Below are 23,005 nucleotides of genomic sequence, written 5' to 3' on the forward strand. Positions count from 1 at the left end.
GTGGCTGCCCCAGCCCTGGAAGTGTTCCAGGCCGGGTTGGACAGGGCTTGGAGCAACCTGGGATCATGGAACTGGATGACCTTTAAGGTCCCTTTGAGTGCAAACCATTCCAGGATTCTCGTCAAGAAGAGGGAGGTGGCAGTGGAGCAGGGCTTGGAACAACACCGACAATGCCTTCAGTCTGCAGCCTGAGAGCTGAGGCTCTGCTTGGCTGAGGCTCCGTGGGGACAGACCAGGAATCTTCCAGTGTATTGCACTACCTCTCTGAAACAGTTCATTTTGCTGGATGCGTGGCTATCAAGTTTGCTCCGTGATCTCAGGTTTGTTGCCATTGTTGATAAAGGTAAGTTATCTTCAGCCACGAGGACACAAATCCTATCAGAATAAAGGAATAAGGGATGAAAAATTCCATCTCCTGTGCATGGCAATGATCGGATAGGCTTTCTTCTACAGTGCTCCCGTTTTAGAGCAGTGGGGGAAAAGGGAGGTATCTTAGGTCAGTAAGAAGACAAGAATTTCCCAAGGAGCTGTGCCTTGAGCTGAGACGGATGCATTTTTGGGGACAACAAAAACAAGTATGTTTTTGGGAACGCGCTGTAGCTGGGCTCGCACCACCCCGCGCTGGCACAGCCTTCCCGGGGAGGTGGTGGAGTGCCATCCCTGGAGGGATCCAACGCGTGCATGTGGATCTGTAAGTGGCACTTGGGGACGCGGTCAGTGGTGACCGTGCCGGACAGCAGGACGCCCGAGCACTTTTCCCTAAGGGCTCGGTGCCCGCGCACGGCCCCACGGGACTTGTAGTTTTCCTCCGGTTTCTCCCCGCTCGCAGCCGCCGCTAAAGAACTACAATACCCGGCATGCCCAGCATCGCGCTGCGCACCCTGGTCGTGCCCTTCCACTGGGGCCGCGCGGTGCATCGCGGTGCTTGTAGTCCAGCCTTCCGGCGCAGCGCGTGGCGCGGCGGCCTGTGGGGACTACACTTCCCAGCGACCGCGGCGCCGGGAGCGGAACCGGGAAGCGCGAAGATGGCGGTGGATAAGGAGCTGTTGGAGCGGGACCTCTACGGGCTGCTGGGGATAGGGGAGAAGGCGTCCGAGAAGGAGGTGAGGGGCTCGGGCGGCTCGGGACGGGCTCCTATTGTCCCCTCCCTCTCTCCCTGTCCTGGTGTCCTCGGGAGCGGCGTGTTCCCGGCGCGGCGCGTGCTGCTCCCCAGTGCTGAGCTGAGGGGCTGCTCCCAGCGCTGCTGAGGGACCGCAGCTGTCAAACCTCGGGGAAAGCCCGGTTTTACTGATTTTGGCGTTGTCTCGTCCCGGCTTTACTGGGATTGGCGTCGTTCCCTCAATTCACCCCTGTCCCTTCTCAATCCTGAGGGGCGAGACCCGCCTTCGGAGGAGGAGATGGCTTGGAGAGAACTGCAGGGTTGGGCTGGGACACTGTTCCTCTCGTTCCTTTGTGTGCTTCCAGAAGGAAAATTTCCGCCTTTATCAAAACATCCAGTTGTTAAGAAGTTTGTCCGAGTGCCCAAAAGCCACGTGGTTCATTTTGTAGGGTTGGAATTACGCGTTCCCGGTTTTCAATTGAATTTTTTGGGGTAGTCGGTGCTAAACATAAGAGGGAAGCTCGGAGAGAGCTGCAGAGGGGCTTTGGACAAGGGCTTGGAAAAACAGGACAAGGGGGAACGGCTTCCCACTGCCAGAGAGCAGGGTTAGGTGGGACATTGGGAAGGAATTCTTTGCTGAGAGGGGATGTTGGAGGATGGAGCCCGGGGAGGAGACGCCTCTCCCTCAACTGGAGGTGGGATCATCTGCAGGGCTTTTCCTGCACATTCCCAATCCCGGCAGCTTTGTCCACCAGGTGGGGCCGGGACACAACTTTTCCCACTTGTTTTAGCAGGGAATTGGTTGGGAGTGGGACAGAGCGGCTTCCTTTTTTCCTTTCCCCCCTTTTTTTTCCTTTCCACTTCTTTTTCCCTTTCCCCATTTTTTCGTTTCCCTTCCCTCTTTTTTTTCCTCCCCCCCTTTTTTCCTTTCCCATTTTTGCTTCCCTTTCCCTCTTTTTGGCTCTCTCTCTGTTTTTTTTCCCTTACCCATTTTTTTATCCTCTCCCCCTTTCCCCCCCCCCCCCTCTTATTCTTTTTCCTTTCCTTCCCCTTCTTTGGTTTCCTTTCCCCTTATTTTTTTTCCTCTTCCCTTTTTTTATCATCTCCCCTTTTTTCCCTTCTCTCCCTTTTTCTTTCCCCTCTCCCCTTTTTTTCCCTCTCCCATTTTTTTACCTGAGGTTTCCCTGCTCCAACACAAGACACCTGGAACTAAAACCAGCTTTTAATAGCTCCAACTCCCTCCAGACACGGGGCCTGGCAGGTTACCCTTGAACTTGAGGATTATTTTGGTTTTCCAAGTTGCCTTTTTTGGGCAGGGACAAACCAGTTCCCCCCAGTAACTCCCAGTGTGGCCCCGCAGGTGAAGACAGCGTTCCGGCAGAAGGCCCTGACCTGCCACCCGGACAAGAACCCGGACAACCCTCAGGCAGGTGAGATGGAGCAGCTCTTCCTGGCAGTTTTCACTTCTGCAGGCCCCTGGAAGTGGCTCTGCTTCCCTGGGTGCTGAGGGAGTGCCTGGCTGTCCCTGGGAATACACACAGGGCTGGGAGTTGCTCCCGTTGATGTTAGCTCTGCTTTGTCAGGCTGAACAGTCCCTGCTGGGTTTAGAAACACCAGCGTTGGGGCAGTGCTGGAATTACAGTTGCACCTCTCCAGATCTTCCCAACCTTTGCCTGCTTGGACGCTGCTTTAATCCCTGTCTCTCACAATCCAAACTTCACCAGCACCCCATAAATCCTATTATCTGTGGGCAGGGCCCGTTTCTGGTAGAGGAAAAGCCCTGAGTGTTGGCTGAGCTCACCCAAACTGGGAGCAAGGCCTGGCTTCCTGGCAAGCTGCCCTGCTTTGGAGAGCAGCAGTGGTAAAAAGTAACAGCCACGAGGGAAGATCTGGGGGGGTTGTACCTGCAGGAGGCTGAGGAGTGAGGGGAAGGATGTGGGGAAGCCTCCAGCTCGTCCCTGTCCCCTTCCAGGAGGAGGGGCAGCAAACCTGAGGAAAAATACCAGGTTTGGGTGTCAGGCTGAAAAGCTGGAGGCATGGAAGAGAGAATTCCAGCTGCCTGCAGCACGTGCTTGCTGTGGATGGAGCTTGTGGAGTTAGCAATTAGTTTCTTTCTTGTGTGTCAGTACTGATAATGCATCTTCATGAAAATAAGCATAATATGCCAATGCTTATAACAGGACAAGAGGAAAGACTTCTAAAGGATAGATGGCTGTAATGCAACAACTTCCAGTCCAACATAAGTGGGACTTCCTGATGGTGTGTTTGTACACAAACAAGAGGAAGTTGAAGGAAAAGGACTGAGAGGGAGAAGGAAATTGTGAGCTCCAGCCAGATGTGGCATGAAGGAGATATTGCAACCCAAAATAAGAAAAAATAAGTTTATGTGTTCCAAGATTTCTCTTAAAATGAAACAATCCCAAGTTTTGTTTCTTTGTTTGCTCTCAAGTTTGTGTAACACCTTTGAGTCGAGGTGGCCCTGGTAGAGGTTGGCTTACAAACACTTTGGAAAGGTGATTTTTCTTCCTTGGAGAGACATTCCCACAGGAACTGTCTTTCCTGGTTCTTCCCCAGGTCCCTCACCTGCTTTCCCTCATCTTGCCCTTATTTCTTCTCCTTCCCAGCGGAAATCTTCCACCAGCTGTCCCAGGCCTTGGCCGTGCTCACAGATGCAGCAGCCAGGGTAAGGATGCTCCCTTGGGAAGGGTGGGACTTTGGGCTGTTGCTGGGAGCTGTATTCCTGCCTGTCCTGCTCTCTGCTCCAACAGAGACTCCATGAATACAAATCCCAGCTGTTGTTCCCAGTAATTCTCTCTCTGTGAGATCAAATCTCAGGTGCCAGGTAACAGCTTGGAGAAATGTCATGCTTGTGATTTGCTGCTGGGAGCAGCTCTGCCCTGAGCTTGTGCCTTTAATAACGTGCTGGACCAGGGCATATCCTGTTTGATAACACCAGTGATAGCCATCCCTGACTCAGGGACCCCCAGTTCCCATGGCAACGGTGTATCTGCCATTCCCCTCGAGTCAGGGGCTGGCACATGAGTAATACCTGGATGCAATTCCTGAGGCTCCAAGCTGGGACAAAGGAGAGCTTGGATCCTTCTGGAGCTGTGAGGAAGTGGCTGAGAACCCACTGCCCAAGGCCTGAAAGAACCTGGAAATGTCCCTGGGAAGAATAAAAACAAACCAGAAATGAGCAAGGAACTCTCTCCAGATAAGCTCAGGAGGGAACAAAGTGCTGATTCCGGGTGGTGAGAGCTAAAAACATCAACTGACTCCTCTTTTCAAGTGCTGGCAGAGCTCATAGCCCAAGAAGCAGCAGATGCTTCACCCCTGCTGGCAGGGTTTCAATCCCTGATGTCGTTGTATTCCCTGCTTTCCAGTTTCTCTCCCGGTTTCCGTAGTTCCCCACTGTTGTGCTGGTTCCTTGGCAGGCAGCCTATGACAGGGTGAGGAGGGCGAAGAAGGAGGCTGCAGCAAGGACACAGAAGCTCGATGAGAAGAGGAAGAAAGTAAAGCTTGGTAAGAAAATCAAACCCTCACGTTCTCCTGAAGTCTCCCTCAGCTGGGTGTTTGCATTTCTCTGTGACAGGAATTCCCCAGGGATCAGTCCATCCATGTGGGATGACGCTGGTTTCTTCATGCCAAGTGAAGTGCAGGAGCCACCTGGGATCTCCTCCCACAGCCATAGCTGGGGTGGTCCTGCTCTAGGAAGGAGGGAATTAGATCCTGCTCTGGGAATTAGGGGGTTTGAGGACTGCTAAGACTCCTTTGGTGTGTGGGGGCAGAGGAGAGGCAGCAGAGCTAGCAGGATATTGGTGTAGCTGTAGCCAAGTTTGTGATCTTTCCCTCTCCCTCTGGTCAGCAGGAGAAATTCAGATTCTCTTGGGATTGTTTTAATTCTGTTTCTTTCTCTGCAGATCTTGAAGCCAGAGAACGGGAAGCCCAGTGCCAGGAGAACGAAGAGGAGGAGGTCAGGATAACGAGATCATTAGAAGAAGAGGTAAGGATAAATTCTTAGTTCTCTCTGCTATTTTTCAGAAGAATTGCTGGAAGTATTTCCATTCAGGATGAAATCCATGAGATGAGGTGCAGCGAATCTCTGGATAGCAGTCCTTCAACCTTTGGGATTAAAAGGCTCTGTGAATCAGAGAATCCTGGAACGGTTTGAGTTGGAAGGGACCTTAAAGCCCATCCAGTTCCACTCCCTGCCATGCTCAAGGCCACCTTCCCCAGAGCAGGCTGCTCCTTTTGGAGCTGTCCCAGCGGAGCTGGCTGGAGAGGTGTCCCAGGAGATGGGAGTGAGGCCCAGGCTGTCCTTGGAAGTGTCCAGTTGGCGTTCCAGCCCTGGGTCTGTGCCTCAGGTGTCCGTGCCATGTTCCCTGTGCCGCAGATAATCCGCCTGCGTGAGGAGGGCTCCCGGCAGCTGGAGGAGCAGCAGAGGCTCGTCAGGGAGCAGATCCGCCTGGAAAGGGAGCAGCGCAGCCGGGGTGAGCACGGGGGAGCCCGGAGCCCTCACCTGCAGGGGGCACTGGGCTCTCTGGCAGCCGTCTACCCTCTGCTTTTCCAGTTATCCCAGCACAACCCTCTTGCAGGGAAAAATGCCTCAGAACAGGTCTCCTACTTGTATTTTTGCTGACCTGTTTCTAGCAGCAAGTCTGGGCTTTCTAGAAGGGAAGAGTGCTGCCATGGAATATTCAGTCTGTGCTGCAGTTCCTGTTGCACAAGTTTTTTGGGGCTGGAATGGTCCAGTGGAAATCCCAAAGTGTTTCCTGTCGTCAGATGTGTGTTCTCAGAGAAAATTCTGTGCTAAATACTGAGGGATTTTCACCCATGTCCTCTCCATCTTTTTTTTTTTTTTTTTTTTGTTGGCTTTCGCTCTCTTTAGGCAAGCAGGAAAGAAATGCAGCAGAAAGCAAAGTAACTCCTAAGCTCAAGGTAAGACATCCTCAGAAAGCTGGGTTTTGGTGAAAACTGGTAGAACGTGGTGGAAAACAGCAGGAACACTTCAACCCTGCTGAGCTGGCACTTCCTTCTTAACACTGGAGGTTAAATTCCCCCATGGAATGTGTATCATCAGGTGAACAGCTCCTGTCCTTGCTGTTAGAATTCCTCCCTCCCTCACCTTTTCTTTGTCTGCTCCAGATTTCTGAGCCTAGGATTGAGTTGTCTGTGCTTCAAGCACAGGGAAACATCTGCTAATTACCCTGGCAGAGCCATTAGCATCCTTTCAAGTTCGATCTTTTTTTATCCCAGCGAGCAGCAGCGTTTCTCCCTGTTCCCCAAACAGTTTGTTCCCTGTGCTCACTCCCAAGCTGAGATCACTGTCTTGGCAGGCCCGGGAGTGTGGCTGTAAATAGCAGACGTGGGGAATGTGCAGGGGGGTGGCAGCTGCTTGAGCAGGCAGCGCATCCGAACAGGAAAGATGAGCTCCTGCCCTTTGTTTCCCAGCTCAGGTGGAAATGCAGGAAGGAAGATGAGACGGGAGGAGGATACTCCAAAGATGTGCTGCTGCAGATCCTGCAGAAGGTCCTGTCTGGCGCTCTTCCCTGTTTATCACTGGGTCTTCCCCTGCTCTCAGTGCTGTAAGGAGAGTGAATTCTGGGAAGCTGCATATCACAGAATCATGGAATGGTTTGGGTTGCAAGTGACCTTAAAAATGATTCAGCTCCACCCTTTGCCATGGGCAGGTACCTTGTCCACTATCCCAGGGTGCTCCAAGCCCCCTCCAGCCTGGCCTTGGACACTGCCAGGGATGGGGCAGCCCCATCTTCTCTGGGCACCCTGTGCTGAGGTCTCAGCACCTGCACAGGGAAGGATTTTATCTTAACAATTTCATCTGAACAGATAATCTGATCTAAATATCCAGTTTGAAGCCGTTCCCTGTGTCCTGTCCCTCCACTCCCTTGTAAGCTATAAGCTGGAGTGGCTCACTTTTTTTTTCATCTTTCTCATGCAGTTTTCAGAGCTCATCAGCATGATCATGGAGCCAATTAAGGTTGGAAAAGATCTCTTAAAGCATCAAATCCAACCTTTGAACCAAGTTGGATCCTTTGATCCGTGAGCTGGGAACTGTTTCCCAGCTTACAGCTCTGCCTGGCTCCCAGCAGGGACTCCTGCTGAAGCAGAGCAGCAGCAGGCTCTTCCCCCTGGATGCTCCCTGCCCACTTAGTCTGGCTCCGTGGCTGTGGTGCACTCTTTCCTTCTCTTCAAGCACTCCACATCCCTGCTGTGGGAAGTGCAGAGACAGGCACAGACAAGCCTTTGATCTGATCAATCCCAGCCTGGCATCTTTATTTTCCCTCTAAACTCTGGCTCTGAGCTCAGCAGCCCTCTTGCACCAGGGCTTGCTGGGAGCCAAGTGTGGAGCTCCATGCCTTCCCAGATTATTTCCTGGAGGGACAGAAATGGTGGAATCAGTGGAAGCAGGACAGAAATGGTGCCAGCTCAAGCCTCATGTCTGTGAAAACACATGTTTTCTCTTGTGTTCATTTGATATATGAACTTGACGTCTCTCCTGGCTCTGTTATTAACTTCCCTTCCTTCCTTTCCTTCTTTCCACAGTATGGAGATGTGCTCAATTTGTTGATCTCCAGCAGGAAGACTGGGAGTGCAGTGGTGGAATTTGCCACGGTGAAGGCAGCTGTGAGTGTGCAGAGCCCCTGCTGGGTGTGCTGGGGGTGGCACAGGACGGGGTGACAGCCAGGACACTGCCCTGTCATTAAGGCAGTGGAGAAGGGTAATGAGAGTCTGAAGGCACAGAGGCACGAAGGGAGTGGCACAGCTGGAGGCACAGACCCAGAGATCAGGCACATAAACAGGTTGTGCATGGAACAGGCTGAGGGAGGAGGCACTGCCTTAAAGATCAGGCACCGAGCATTTACTCAGCTCTCTCTGAAGGTGAAATACCTTGGAGTTGGGCTTTTGTGTTTTGGAGGTGATACCAGGCATTTGCAGTGAAAAACAACCCAAAATGTCTTGGCTCACTGTGAGTTAGAATAATTCATGTGGCCGTGGGAGCAGAAATCATCAGTTACCTTAAATTTTAGTGGTTCCATCAGCTTGGGCTGTACAAGAGTCTCTCTATTCCTTGTTTGCTGTTCTTTCACTCACATCCAAGTAATAAAACCCCCCAGAACTGTGTGTGACCTGTTTATCAAAACTATTGGCAGGGGTGTGGACCGTAAAGGTGCTTCCCATGTAGTGAAATCTGAGAGTCACGGAATGCTTTGGGTTGGAAGGATCCTTACATTCTTATGGAATGGAATCAGAGGATGGTTTGGGTTGGAAGGGACCTTGAAAGATCGTCCAATTCAAGCCCCCTGCCACGGGCAGGGACACCTCCCACTATCCCAGGTTGCTCCAAGCCCCGTCCAACCTGGCCTGGAGCACTTCCAGGGATTGGTCTTGTTTGTGCCCTACTTGGCCTTGAGGCCAGCCTGAGATGGGAGCACGATTCTTAGTGACCTGTGAGGGAGCAGGGTCTGGAATTCGGGTGGTGATGGAAGGATGTTTTCCCTGCCAGGAGATGGCTGTGAAGAATGAGGTTGGCCTGCTAAATAACCCCCTGAAGATTTCCTGGCTGGAGGGCCAGCCCCGGAGCCACCCCAGCACCGTCCTCCCTGACAGCACCAGCCAGCCCAGGACCTCCCAGGTAAGGACAGTGGGCTGTGGGATGCAAATCTGGTGCTGTAACAACCCAAATCTCAGTGTGCTCTGTAGCTGTGGTCACACAGAAGCTCTTGGTGCCAGACCTGGCTTTCCCAGCAGCCTTTCTGTGCTGGATCAGTGGCTTTCTAAAGGACCTCTTGCCTGAGCAGCAGCACGCTGGGAGCTGGAGCTATTTGGATGACTGGATCTTCACACATTCCCTTTGTCCCAAGTGAAGAGCAAGGGTGTTCCTTGCTCAGCCCAAAGCCTCCAGTGCCACTCTGATGGGATTTTTTAAAATGTGTTGACTGTTGGAATCCTCTGGGTGAGAGCTGCTGAGAAGTTCTTTTAGGGAGCCTTGGTTACTCACTGCATTCACAGGAGGAGGAAATTTCGGTGCTGGAAGCAAACCTCTGTTCTTAGGGTCTGCAGGAGGGAGGAGAAAGCAATATGAAACTGAGTGCCCTTTTGTGTGTTCACTCCCTAAATATTTCAAGCTTCTGAGATTGTTCAGTGCATTCACTCTCTTGATGTTTTATTAAGCACTTTATTTATATTATTTGTAATTGTACATCAGAATGCCTGGTTGTTATCCTGCCCATGCAGGACCAGGGAGAGTCCTGCAGCCACAGGAGATTCACCAGAGGGTTAGGAGGGAAACTGAGGCAAAAAGCAGACTCCAAACCAGGTTATTAGTGAATTTCTCACTAGCAGAGAGTGAGAGCTGGCCCATTCCTGCCGAAGGGGGCTGCTGGTGTGGTCGGAGCTCGGTAGTGGATTCCAGCCTGCGTGGGTTCAGATCCCCGAGTGTGTCCTGGCCTGTTCCCATGCCCAAAGCTTGTTGGTGTGGAAGTGCAGCGTCTGCCTGCGGTGCAGGATTAGTGTGGTGGGGCAGCAGGGAGAGCAGGAAAGCAGCACAGGGTGCTGGTGACTCAGCTCTGCCCTGCACAGCGTCCTCAATCCCACCTGGCTCTGGGCATGGCGAGGAGCTGCTGCCCGGGACCTGCATCCTTCCCAGGAGTCTCACTGCTGGTGCTTGGCTGTCCTTTCTGCTGCTTTTACCTGTGAGAAGCTGCGATTGCACTGCAGCCTTGGATCTCCAAGCTGCTCTCCTTCCTGTTTGTCCTTGTTCCTACTCCAGACCCTCTCCAAATCCTCCTGCTGCATCCAGTAGGATGCTTCTAAAACCTGTAATGTGTTAACAGCTCCCCTTGGCCGATCTGCTTCCAGCTGACTTAACTTGTGCTCTCCAGTTGAAGACTGTGCAGAGTGAGCTCCCAGATCCCTTTTCCCCCTGCCTCTTCCTTTCACACCCAGCCTGGCTTCCCAGCCACCAGGCTCCACGTTCCTGCTTCCAGGCTGCACTTACCTCATTCTGATTTAAGCTGCTCTTGCTTCCTATTTGCTTCCCCCCTCTGTTTTTGTCTGAATCCACCCCCGTTCTCTTCCCACTCTGTGCAAAAGCAGCTCCTTCCCTGCTCTGCTCCAGGAAACAGCCCAAACCTGCAGTGTTCTCATGGCAACGTGCTCCCTACTCATCCTCTGCTCCTTGTCTGGGACAGGCAGCCCAAAAATCTGCCGGTGAAGGACAGCCAGACCCCAGCCAGAGGGGTTTGGAAGCAGCTCCCAGGTGGAAGCTGTGCTGTGAGGAGGCTGCTCTGCTTCCACAGCCTTGTTGTCTCCTGCAGCAACAGGTGCACGTTGTCCAGCAGTTCCTGGAGAGCTGCTGGAGCCAAGCAGGCTCCAGTTGCCCTTGGAATTCAAGAGCTGTGGCTTGGCCAGTGTTACTCCAGGCTATTGAGAGCAGTGGCTGTGTGATGGTTCAAAGCACACACAGTGGCTGTGGAGAGCTTGTTTTGCCACTCCAGCAGTGTGGAACACTTGATTTTGGGAATGTTTTCCCTGCTCCTGCAGTGGCATTTCCCTGCCAGTGCTCCTCAGCCATTCAGTCCTGAGAAGAGCCTCCTGCCTGGCACTCTTGCACCTTTTCTAAGCTCCTTGGAGGTTTCAGAGGGTTTATTTCCTGTTACCTGACTTTGGGAGGTGAATCTTGCAGGGTAAGAGGCAGCTGTGCTTTCCCTGGAATATCCCTGCAGGTTGCTTTGGCCGCTTCCAAAGCTCCTGGTTATCTGGGGGTGTGGAGGTTTTATTATTGTTATTTTTTAAAAGAGCCCTAATAGTCAAAAAGGTAAGAACTGGTAGTTTCTTTCAGCAGTTTGTCCTGATGCTGCCCAGAATGTTCTCAGCCTGGCAAAGCCCTTCCCACTGCCCAGCTCAGGGTGGGGAACTGTTCCTGTCTTGCCCCGAGCTGTGTGAGCTCTCCTCAGGTCCCAGCATCTCTGTCCTTCCCCCAGCCCAGAGAAGCAGAGCCACACTGGTTCCCCTCCCCTCATAAAACCCTGCAGTGCCAGGGAGGATGGGTCTGGGCTGCTCCAGATACCCTGTGCTCCTGGTGCCTGGGGTTTCTGTGGCTTGCTCCCAAAGAAATGAGGCAACCAGACACTTCCAGTCACAGATACATTTATTCTTCCATGTCTGTACAGCTGGGAGCTCAGTGCATGCGTGAGGCAGCAGTGTCAGAGACATCTCTTCTCCTGCCAGGAGGGTAGATCCACTGCTGGTGCTGTATCAGGAGCCTACATGGATGCTTACCTCTTTCCAGGCTGGGAGTGCCACCTGCACTGGAGTTAGGGGAGAAGAAACCCACAAGGAGGCAGAGAAAAAACGGAGGAGCAGCTTTGAGCTTTCACATCCAAACATGGTGGGAGGAGAAGCCCCAGTTCCCGTCCCTCAGCCCTCAAAGCTTTGCCTTTGGGGTGCAGTGCTGCTGCCTCCTTGCAGGCTGCCTGCTGCTCCACAAGTGATCCGTGCCAAATCCCTGTGTGTCCCTGCCCCCCAGTGTTACATCCCCAAAGTAAGTCTTTCCCAAAAAATGCCAGTCTTCCCCGAGGAGGGGACGTGCAGTTCAGTGTGGGAAATTCCCGGGGTGGAGAGTGGAAAGTTGCCCAGGAGACAGCAGACAGTGCTCTCACCTGAGCACGTAGCCCGTGAGCTCTGCTCCAGAGGATTCCTTGGCCAGGACAGGGATGGTCTCTGGTAAGTGAGGCGAGGACAACAAAACAGGCCACACACAACAGGCACGCTCCAGCATCCTTCCTCCCGCCAGGGTCGGAGGAAGCGGCAGCAGCAGTGAGTAACTGGGATGGGATGGACAAGGAGTACCTTCAAATGGCGTAATCCCTCGGGTTCTGTTTCCTGAGGGTCTGCAGCACATCCTCGAGCAGCGATAGCCCCAAATCCACTTTGAAGGACAGGAAGGGGTCAGCCAAGTCGGGAAGAGTGGTGCTGTTCTGGAGACCTGCCTCTGAGGGGCCGTGGTCTGTAGCCTGGTCCTTGTGCGTTGGAGAGGCTTTGTGGTACGGAGCAGCATCGGAAAAGGAGAGGTTGGAGTGGGAATCTGTGTGATCGATGATGTTGGGGCAGCTGGAACTGTCCAGGTACAGCCGGGGAGGCTTGGGAGGGGCTTGTGCCTTGGCCAGGTTCTGCTCGCTCTGACAGGACAGGTACTCAGACTTGTCCTTCAGATCCCTCAAGCATTCCCTCTTCTGGCCATCCGTGTCCAGCGTGTGGCTGTTCTGGTTCAGGATGATGACTTGGTTGCCCAGCTTTTTGTGCCTCCTGAGGGAGAAGCGTCGGAAGAAGGTGGTGGACTTGATGGACCCCCTGCGCCAAGTATCCATGCCGAGGGAAGGCAGCGAGGAGCAGCAGTGCTGACTCCTCACAGGCGGGAGCCGAGGGATCAGCAGCGAGCCACGCAACGGGAGCAACTTCTTCCTGCCCCGTTCCCGGAGCTGCGAGGAACACAGGGAGGCTGGTAGTGCAGGAAATGCAAACTCCACGCCGTGGCAAGGAGCACTTGGCTCAGCTTGGATCTCAGGGAGTCTCCTCCTAGAGCGGAGAGGAGCGGCGGCGTGCGAGCGAGCTCGTTAAACGCGTGCTGCGGCTCCGGGCTGGTGGGGAACAGCAGAGGCACAGTCACCATGAGAACAGATCTAATCTGGCATCTAGAACAGAAGGGCACTCGGGTGCCATGGTAACCGGGCACCTTCTGTGGAGGGGCACCGCCGGAAAAGCGCCGTGGGTGGCTGGGAACGAGACGGTGACTCAGTGCCACCGAAGGAACCCAGGGAATACGGGCGAAGGGGGATGTAAAAAGCCACAACGCGGGAGGCAGCGTTGGGAGAATGGAGTGCCAAGGAGACTTACGCCCTGTTGGAGCAGCCCAGAGTCCAGGAGCGGAGAGGTGAAGCTGCTGGAGCACTCGCAGAACTGGGCTGGCCACGCTCACCAGGATGAAGCAGCAAGTCCAGGGAGAACTCAGCCAGGAGTCCAGGAATTCAGCCAGGTTGGACCCAGGATGCCAAAGCTCCCCAGCGCTGCCGCCACCGTCCCTTCATGTGCCACCCGTCGCTGCTTCCCGGGATGCAGCTCCCTGCGTGGATGTGTTTGTTTTGAGCCAAGCCCTTGCTGAGTCAGCCACGTCAGAAACTGGGTTTCACTCGATTGGTAATTGCCAGGATTGCAGGAAGTAGGTGTGTGGAGTGGCAAAGCCTCAGCCCACGCTCACGCACCCGGGAGCACGTGCTGGGAGCCCACCTGGATCAGGCTGCTCTCCCTCCTGCCGCTCCGAGGGCTCCTTGTGTCAGCAGAGCTCCCAAACCAGGCTGCAAATAATCTCCTGTCTGTTTTAAATTTCAATCCCAGTGCGAGGTGGGGCTTCAGGTTTGTGTGGGTGATTCATCTGCATGAGTCTCACGCAGCCTCTTCCATCCAGCCCAGCAAATTCCTGAGGCTGGTGGATGGGACTTGGAAAGATCCCGGCTGAGGGCTGATGCCATCGGTGCTTTCTCAGAGACTGCTGCTGCCAGTACCCAAAGGTCATTTCGCTCAGGTGGCTCCTAAGACACCAATTAGACTCTTAATTTCCCACTTGATGTTCTCTTATCTGTTGTGGGCTTTCATTGTGTCCTCGCAGCCGGAGGAGCCACTTTGCTGGCATGGGATAAGGAATTGCACTCGCCCATGTTTCCATGCGGAGACTTACGTAGCCGTTCTATTGCCTTCGTGTCCCTTCTGCTTCCTAAGAAATTCTTAAATATCTGGAGTGTGGCTGCCCAATCCCTGGAAGTGTTCAAAGCCAGGTGGGAGCAGCCTGGGCACGAGGTTGGAACCAGATGATGTTTAAGGTCCCTTCCCACCCAAACCATTGTGGGATTCCGTGATTCTCTGTGATCACCACTTAACCCGCTTCCTAGAAAAATGAACATGAAGGGGTTTTTTCCATTCACCTTCTCTCAAGACGTTTTTATTTCCACCTGAACTGTCAAGGAACGAGCTGGATGTTTCCAAGCCTTGCAGTGCTTTCATACATCCAAAATAGCACGGCCACCTACCAGTGTGGAATGGCTTTGGAAGCAGTTCCAAAGCACCGGAACAGCTGTCATCTGCTGCCCACATTCATTAGGCAGAGTCTGCAATCGACTGCCTTGACGTGACAGTTGCTGCCACACACAGCAGCAAGGCTCCGGGAGCTTTGGAAAACTGTTCCATTCCTGTGTCAGGTTTGGGAACATCCCTGGTGGTTTTCTTTCTGCAGCCGCTTAGAATCACGGAATTGTTCCTGTTGGAAAAGACCTCCAAGGTCATTGATAGCAGCTGTTGGAATCATGGAATGGTTTGGGGGGGAAGGGACCTTAAAGCCCATCCAGTCCCACCCCCTGCCACTATCCCTCCAAGCCCCATCCAGCCTGGCCTGGAACACTTCCAGGGATCCAGGGGCAGCCACAGCTTCTGTGGGCACCCTGTGCCAGGGCCTCAGCACCATCAGACTTAGTCACTTCCATGACTAATCCACGAAGGTTTGATTTTTTTATGGCATTAGCCTTTATAACAGGTGAAGTGTATGCTGGACTTCGAGCACCAACGTTGTAGGTGCAGGGTGAGCTTGTCATCCCAAATAATGCCCCATCCAGCCTCATGGAATGCTGGCTCCGTGTCTGTCCCTCTTTCCTCACCAACCACATTTACCACTGGTTATTTTTAATCATCATTTTAATAACAATTCCTGGTTATTCCCCATAGCCAGGCAGCTTTCACCCACCTCACCCAATTTCTGTGGGATCAAATTGCTTCCTGCCCAGAACACCGGTGTTGTGAGGGGGATTTGGGGAGGGTCTGGGAGTCTGTGCTGTCCTGACAGGTTGTGTGTGTTTCCTGCTCCTTCCCAGGCGTCGGTGGTGTCCGAGCGGGACTATGAGAGCCTGGTGATGATGAGGATGCGCCAGGCAGCTGAGAGGCAGCAGCTCATCGAGCAGCTCCAGCGGGAAGACGAGGAGGAAAAGTCCCACACTTAGCGTGAGAGTATGGATTCTCCCCACCCCTCCGTCCCCCCAGAGCTGTTTCTTAATTTAAGTCAATAAACCTCCTTTTTTTTAAAGGTGGTGTGGGAATAAAAACTCCCAGGGAATGCAGCCCTTATCCCTTTCCAGGTTTGGGGAAGGAATGGCTGCCTGAGCTTCACAGAGTGCAGGTGTTACCCTGCCAGTGTGTGCCCAGAGCAGCTCCCCATCCTGTGGGACAGGGTGTGAGAGGTGCCATCAGAACACCAAACCTTGGAGCTTTTAATCCCTGAAAGCTTGGATCCAGAGGGCTTTGGCCACAGCTTTAAGCAACCCACAGGAGGACGCTGGTCTCTGCGCAGCAATGTTTTATTGGTGTTACCCCCACAGCAGGATCCATACACAGCTGCAGACATTCCAGCAGTGTTGGGATTAGAGCCTGCACCTGGAATAGTCACACAACCTTTCTGTGTTACTCTGGGAACCCCGTGTTAGGCTTGGAGGGCAGTCTGGATCAGGAAGTCTGGTGGTGCTGCTGAGATGGGAATAGGCCTTGCTGCCAAGGGAAGAGATTCTCGGAGCACTGGGGGTAGGTTTAGTGGTTCCCCCTTGGATTTCAGGGATGAGATGGGATGGTGTCTGTGCTGCTTGGTGTCCCTCCCTAACCCCCTGGCCCAGGAGAAGGCACGGAGCTCTCCGGGGCAGCCTGAGGAGGAGGCAGACAGGTCTTACTGAGCTTCCTCCAGGGCATGCTGAATACATGATTAAAATGTAAAAAGCTGGAGTTTGCCAGACTGCCATCCTGCTGAAGGCAGAGCTGGAGCCATCTGTTCCCTCTGCCTGATTCTGGGCATACCTTCCTCCCCCTGCTCTTGGGAAATGACAGGGATGGCAAAATTCCACTGGGTCCAGCTCTGCCTCCACACACCCTTCCTCCCCCTGCCCGAGTGCCTGGAGTCTGGGACAGGAGGGAAATAAGGGGGAAAAATTTGCTGCCAGTCCTAGAAGACGATCTCCAGCAGGATGTCATCTATGTGGAATGCCGGATTCTCCCTGGCTATTCCCTGTGGAGGCACCAGACCAGGGTCTGGCCCACACCGGTCATGCTGACCACGCGGTAGCCGAGGCTCTCCAGCTTGTCCAGGACCACGCGCGGAGCGTCGTTCACGTAGTACTCACAGCTGCACCCAGGAAAGACGGGAATAAGGTGAGCTGGGGGGGGGCAGGGACAGGGATTTCCTGGTGGAAGTGAGCCTGCCTCGCTCCTGACCCCTGTAGGACCAGCGGCCACACCTGGCACGGGCTGGGCGAGTGTGACGCAGGGCCTTGGTTAACCCCAGGGGAAGGCACAGCCCACGGTGCCAAACCACAGGAATCCTGTCCGGGAGGGAAGGATCAGGCTGAATGGGAATGTGGCTCAGGGCCGGTGTCCAGAGCCACGTGCTGCTCGGTAACTGGGCTGGCACTGCGGCGGAGGGCTCACAGGTAAACACAGGCGAGCACGTTTTTAACACACCTGGGAATTCGTGGAGGAGGAGAGGAATGATTCAGGTGTATCTAAGGAAGGAAATCCCAGCGTTCTGCCTATGTCAGAGCACATCTGTGAGCTGGGTGGGTTTGAGAGTCTGTTGGAATTTGGGGATTGGAAGAAGGTGCTGCTTTCAGCCAGGTGGGAAACCTTTGGAAAGCCAGTAGTCATCCATCCTGCATGGAGGTGCCAGGTGAGGTGAGCCCAGGCTACTCTGCTCTGGCAGTGCCTGGGAACTGCTACTGGATCCTTGCCCAGCTCTGATTCCCAGTTGGTTTGTGCTGGCTCTGTGCTTGGAGCAGAAGCTGTCCCACATTCCTACCCCTTGATCCCACAAGTTCGAGGGCTGTGATGCTGCTCCCCAGTGAGGGGACCAGACACAAACTGGGCTGAATTGGGTGGGGACAGCCGAGCTGAGCTGGCCAGTGGGACCTTTGGCACTGATGTGCCAGCCTTGCCTTTGACTTTTGGGACAAAGCCAAGAGCAGCTCAGCTGTAGCTGACTTGCAGTGCCGGATAAGTGGATAATGACAGGCTGCAGGATCCCTGGGGATCCTGTTTGGGCACCTGAACAAAGCCTCTTCTGCTTTTCCTACTAATAATGATAAAAAAGGATCCAAAAGCCTTTCCAAAGCTGCTCCTGCTTGGATTTCAGAGCCGTGCTGGGGCTGGGAGTGCTTTAAAGCACAAAATAACCCTGAGATGTGAGAGATTTTCCAGTTTCTCAAGACAGACTGTACTTGGCTGTAATTATAGATGTGGTGTAAAGATAATGTGCATTATTATAAGTGTCTTTGAAGTCTGTGCTTTCTCCAGGAGGGTTGCCACATACCCTTCAGATTCGCAGGGGGAGCTGGTAAATATTATTCCCATTATTCAGAGGAAGTAGCAGAGGCAGGGATTTGTAGGAACCTAAAAAACGGAGTGGCTGAGATAAAAGCAGGAGGGAAGAGTTCCCAGGGCTTTATCACAGCTGTGAGTTGACGGAAATGAAGACTGCACCCTGTGGGTATCGGATACGCTGCCGTCTCCGTGTGCATCCAGTCGGGATGGAGGGGCTGGGATACCTGCAAAGCCTTTTCTCCCAGGTAAAACACCAGCAGGGAAAAGAGGAGTCGTGCCAGACTGGAGAGGACTTGTGCCCTGGCACAGGTTGGGTTGTGGTCCCACCAGCTCTGCCTCCAGCTGCACCAAACCCGGAGAGCCCAGAGCTGCACCCACAGGGATGGGGCAGGAGCGTCCTCGGCATGCAGCAATTTTTAGGGATGGAGCAGCCAACCTCCTTGGGATCTATGCCCAGCTGTCCTTCAGCTCCCTGAGGATGGGTTTGGCTGTGCCTGGAGGAGCAGGGACATGGAATTTTAGCAGCTGTCTTAGCCCTCAGCTCCCAAATGCAAAGGAAGGCATCGGGTTGCAGTTAAGATCAAAGGATGCTGGACGTGCCCAGACAGGGATTGGCTGTCCCTTGCCACATCTGGCTGTCCCTTGCCACACCTGGCTGCCCCCAGGGCTCTGACCCCAACACGGAGGGCAGGGACCACATCCCTGCTCCCCACTTAATGAGGGGCCGTGTGTCTGTGCAGAGCTGCGGAACAGGATCCGTGCGCTCCCTCCTTACAGGGATTTCAGTGCTTCACCTGTATATCCCAGTTTCCCAGGAGGTCTGTGCTGCTCAGGCTTTTCCTTCAGGCTCCCTGTAAGGTCATGGTTAAAGTTTTGGGGTCCAAGGTGCTACAGGAAGGGGGGTTGCAGCACCCATAGCCAGGCTCTGCTCATGAAGGAGTTGGGGATGGAAAATCCTGCTTGGCCACGGTGCAGATCCTGGAGCTCCCAGCCCTGGTTGGGATTCTGGAGGAGGCAGCCGGGCTTGCCCCGCTGGCACGTGGCTGTGCTCTCGGGGCTGCCAGCAGCCACATTCCAGCCGGGGACTTTGCCCACTGCCTGTTGCTCAGGCACACGCAGGGAGGACGTGCCGTGCCGCGGGGATGTGCCGCGGGGACGCAGCGGAGTTCCCAGCTGTCACACAGGCCGTGCCGAGGAGCAGGTGGGGCGAGAGCAGCTCAAAACGCTCCGGGCCACAGGGAGGGGAGAAAGGTGGTGAATCCACCAGGGAGATCCCATAGGAAGCTCGTATCCCTTCTCCCAAACAAGCAGAACGTGGTGCTCCTGTTCCTTACAGCACTGTGGCTCCCCCAGCTGCTGGGGCAGGCAGCACAGGGGCTTTTATCTGTCTGTGCCTTCCTTTTCCACCTGAATCCCAGGGATCCTAGCCCAAATCTCTCCGGATCCAGTTCTTTCCTGGAGCCTGCTGTGTTTCTCCCCGCTGTCTCCCGTCCCGTTGCGTAACTCCGGGCTCGGCGCGGCGGGTGGCAGCACGACGCTGGCACTGCTGCCAATCTCTGCCCACCCACAGGCTTGGGAATAGCAGCACGGAGATGGATCAGCCTGGCAAACCCCCCCAGGAATTCGGCTGGGATGGAGAGGGGGCCCTCAATACTTAGATTTTATCTCCTCGTCATTAAAATTTCCCACCCCACTCAGATTTTATCGCTGCAGCAGCCGAGGATCCAGCACCTGGTGTTTGTGCCAGGCTGGTGCTGAGTAGGTGGGTTTTCCCAGCTCCATGCATGGAATGAGATGGAATGTTGGGATGAGATGCCCCTGCTGTGTAATGCCTCGTCCTTCTCCTCCTCTCCTTTTCCCCCTTCTCCTACTCCACACCACGGCACATGGGACACAGCAGGAATCGAGCTGCTCCTCTCTGTCAGGTTCTTTAGCATTTGGGGGTTTGTTTTGCTTTGCCATTGGTTTTTTTCCCAGGGAAAACCAAGAAGTGGGATATCAAGTGAGGGGAAAAAAAAAATTGGGCCAAACCATGAGGAAGATGCTGGTCACATCTCTGAGTGTTTGGCCGAAGGCTGGGGTCAAACTCGGCGTGGGCAGAGAGGGGGACATGGAGAAGTGTCAAATATCCACAGTTTGGGAGTATGCGGGTGGAGGGCTTGGAGTCAGGGGTGACACAATGGGAAGCAGCTCCAACCTTGGGGCTCAGCTGCCCATGGAAAAGACTTGGGAGCTGTTGGGAAGGGCTGGCTTGGGTGAAACCTTGAGCTGCACTGGAGGATAGGATGGGATGGGATGGGATGGGATGGGATGGGATGGACAGACAGACTCTGCGTGGGAGGGACAGGGCAGACAGATTGTGGGTGGGATGGGATGGGATGGGATGGGATGGGATGGGACAGAACAGAACTGTGGATGAGCATCCCGGGTGGCTCAGCACCAAGAAAGGCCACAGGCAGAGCAAGGCAGGGATGGCAGTGAGAGAGGGAAAGGTAGGTCAGGTGCTAGAGCAGGGTCAGAGCAAGGGAAAATAAAGAACCAAGTGAAATATCAGGCAGCAATTCCTCATTACCAGGACACGTGCGAGTCCTGGGATTAACTGCACAGCTGGAAGGTGCTGTGGGGAACGCCAGGAGCGAAAATGTTCCGCATTTCTTGGGAAAATAAGGAGAGGAGGACTTACAAGTTGTTCCCCAGCGTGCTCCTCTTCGTGGCCCCCAGGATGCTCATCAGGTGGGGATCCGAGTGCTCGTCACCCACCATGGTGGGCCCAACCTCCTGTGGGACAGGCACGGAGCGGTGAGTGACCCGTGGTGCCACCCCCTGTTCCCAGCACAGCTCCAGTGAGAGCCCTGAGGGAAGGGAATTGCCATCAGCCCATCCTGGGAGGGGCCACTGCCAGGAAAGCGCTCAGTTTCCAGCCTGAGCTCGATGCCAAGTTTCAGGCTGGAAATGTTTGCTTTGCCCCTTTAGCAAAGAACAGAGTTTCCAAAGTCTCCTGGAGCCCTGCTGCTCCAGGCTGCTCCCTCCAGTGCCATAATCCAGGTGTCCCTTCCTGTACCTTATCCTTAATCTCTCAACCAACTTGTACGATCCCCAGTGCCGCTGCCAGCAGCTGCTTTGGTGCTGCAGCATCCCCACACGTTCCCATTCCCAATCCACTGCTGCTTCCTTTGGGACATCTCCAGTGGCAGCAGTAGCAGTGTCCATCACAACTCCCTCGCTTTGCTCATTTGCTGGTTTCCTGCCCCAAACCGCACCAGCAGATCCAGGCTTTGGGAGGGGGATGACTGTCAGGAAAAGGGAACCCCCAGATAAAGACATGGCTGTGGGCTCCTCCAGCGTGCTGCAGGATGTGGGTGCAGGATGTGGGTGCTGCCAGTGCCGGGGGGTAACGTTTGCTTTGTGGCTTCATCTGATAGTGACAGTCAGCAATCCCATCAGTGCTCCCGGACGGTGATCCCAGCCACTGATCCCAAACAGTGATCCCAAACAGTGATCCCAACCACTGCCCGGCTCCTGCCAGCCCCACTCCCTTGGCCGCGTTTTCCACGCTGGAATGGCTGTTGGGGGCCGAGGGGAACCCAGCCGCCAGGACAAGTGGAGCCCTTTGGCGTCCGTGGGATCCTGCCGCAAGTTTCCCCAGGGAGTCGGGAGGGTTTGGGGGCAGCAGAGCCGCGCTGTGGGCACCGGGGGCTCTCACGGAGTTGTGCCGGACACCCCACACCGGCCGCTGGGGCCGTGCTGGGGGTCCCCCAGACCTGCATCACCCCAGCAGCAGCAGGGCCAGCCCATCCCGGGATCGCCGCGGGCCACCGGAGCCACCGCTGCCGGGCGCACCGCGGGCTGAGCGGGTCCCACCGCTCGCCCCGGTCGGTCCCTGCCCGCCCCCCGGAATTCCCCAGCCCCGGGGGTCCCGCCGGGACTCACCAGGCGGATTTGGGTGCTAATGAGCAGGTACGGCATCTCCGCTCCGCCGCTCCCGCCGCTGCTCCCGGGGCACCGTGCCCGGGGCCGCCCCCGGTCCCGCCCCGCCGCCGCCCCCGGGCAGTGGCGGGGAAAAGGACTCCCAAAGGGGTCAGGGGGGCCCCGCCGGGGCTGGGGAGCGGGAGGCACCCGGGGGGCTCCGACGGATCCCTCGGGATCTCGGCTCTGCCGTCCCAACAAGGGATGGGCGGACGGTGAAGGGCTGGAAGGTGATGGAGCAGGAGGGGACAGGGGACAGAAGGTGATGAGCAGGGAAAGGATGGACCGGGAGCTGATGGACCGGGAGATGATGGACGAGAAGGTGGTGGGCAAGGAGGTGATGGACCAGGAGCTGATGGACTGAGAGACAAAGGACAGGAGATGATGAGCAGGGAAAGGATGGACCAGGAGATGAGAGGCAGGGACGTGGAGGATGGGGAGATGGAGGACGGGAGATGATGAGCAGGGAGACAGAGGACAGGAGATGATGCTCAGGGAGGCAATGAACAAGGAGATGATGGACAGGGAGATGATGGATAGCGGAGATGAAGCAACAGGAAATTAATAGCAGGGAGATAAAGGAGCAGGAAATGACAGCAGGGAGATGAGGACTGGGAGATGATGGAGCAGGAGCCAGGCAGGTGACGAGCCCTGGGCCCCGCAAAGCATCCCTGCTCCCACCCCACAGCCCGACCAAACACTCCCCTGAAGCAGAATGTTCAGCATTACTGACGTTTTTTTGGGAAAAAATCTGTTTTTCTGCTAGCTGTCAAGTTTTTATCTGGCGACACAGGGGTTTAAATCCCTTCCTAACTGGAGGAGAAGCTCATTTCCTGGGACTGGGACAGGCAGAGGTGCTGCATATCCATTACTATTAATCTGTTATTAACCCCTATTAATTGTTGCTGTTATATTTATAATTATTATTGTTGTTAATTGTTATTATTGACATTGTCATTGACCCGTTGGTTGGGTTTGGTGAGATGCAAGAAAGGCCAGAGGCCGATGGTCTCCTCTTCCTAAAACACATCCCACAAATCCCAGTGTGTCCATTTGGAGTTCTCTGTGGGATACCTCACTGCATGGGTTAAACATCAGCTTGTTTTGATCATTCCCATCCCCAGGAGAGCCTGGAACAGCTGCAATGTTTGCTCATTGCTCTCCTGTCCCAGGGCAAACCTGTTGCCCAATGAACCGGGGGCACTGTTCACCTGGCTGGGCTGGATTTTGACAGAGTTCCCATAATCCATGACCCCTCCGGACCTCTGCTGGTCTGTGGCTACGCAGGAAACAACACGGATATGAAATCCAGACCTTTCCGGAAATTAAAGGAAAACTGGCCAGTGTTCTGGCAGCCTGCCCAGCTCTGGGTCTGACTCTTACATGGCTCCTTCCTGGGGAAAAAATGTAATAAGGAAAAAAGAGTAAGGAAATGAGAGCAGAGCCATACATAACATTCTAATATTGAATTTCTTCAGGAGATACCGAAATCTGGGAGGCAGCTGGAGCACTGGTGGATCT

At 54.6% G+C, this 23,005-nt stretch overlaps 3 protein-coding genes across 3 annotated transcripts; 1 reads left to right on the plus strand and 2 right to left on the minus strand.

The window, feature by feature from the left end:
* Window positions 1-999: 999 nt before the first annotated feature.
* Window positions 1,000-15,225, plus strand: DNAJC17 (DnaJ heat shock protein family (Hsp40) member C17). Its single transcript, XM_082284126.1, has 11 exons — window positions 1,000-1,103; window positions 2,460-2,529; window positions 3,724-3,782; window positions 4,534-4,621; window positions 5,020-5,102; window positions 5,493-5,589; window positions 5,988-6,037; window positions 6,551-6,628; window positions 7,664-7,744; window positions 8,625-8,753; window positions 15,037-15,225. Exons 1-11 carry the CDS (start codon window positions 1,026-1,028, stop codon window positions 15,160-15,162), a joined length of 939 nt encoding a protein of 312 aa, XP_082140252.1. The 5' UTR covers window positions 1,000-1,025; the 3' UTR covers window positions 15,163-15,225.
* On the minus strand, window positions 11,624-13,025 carry LOC309574445 (uncharacterized protein C15orf62, mitochondrial). Its single transcript, XM_082284127.1, is given in 2 exon segments — window positions 11,624-12,713; window positions 12,716-13,025. Coding segments are annotated over 2 exon segments (816 nt in total). The 5' UTR covers window positions 12,792-13,025; the 3' UTR covers window positions 11,624-11,973.
* Window positions 15,226-16,204: 979 nt separating the features above from the next.
* On the minus strand, window positions 16,205-21,484 carry GCHFR (GTP cyclohydrolase I feedback regulator; the record flags this gene model as incomplete). Its single annotated transcript, XM_082282941.1, has 3 exons — window positions 16,205-16,328; window positions 20,202-20,296; window positions 21,449-21,484. 3 exons carry the CDS (start codon window positions 21,482-21,484, stop codon window positions 16,205-16,207), a joined length of 255 nt encoding a protein of 84 aa, XP_082139067.1.
* Between the last annotated feature and the right edge of the window lie 1,521 nt (window positions 21,485-23,005).

This window comes from Coloeus monedula (assembly GCF_965178545.1).
Source record: "Coloeus monedula genome assembly, chromosome: 6".
Lineage (NCBI taxonomy): Eukaryota > Metazoa > Chordata > Aves > Passeriformes > Corvidae > Coloeus > Coloeus monedula.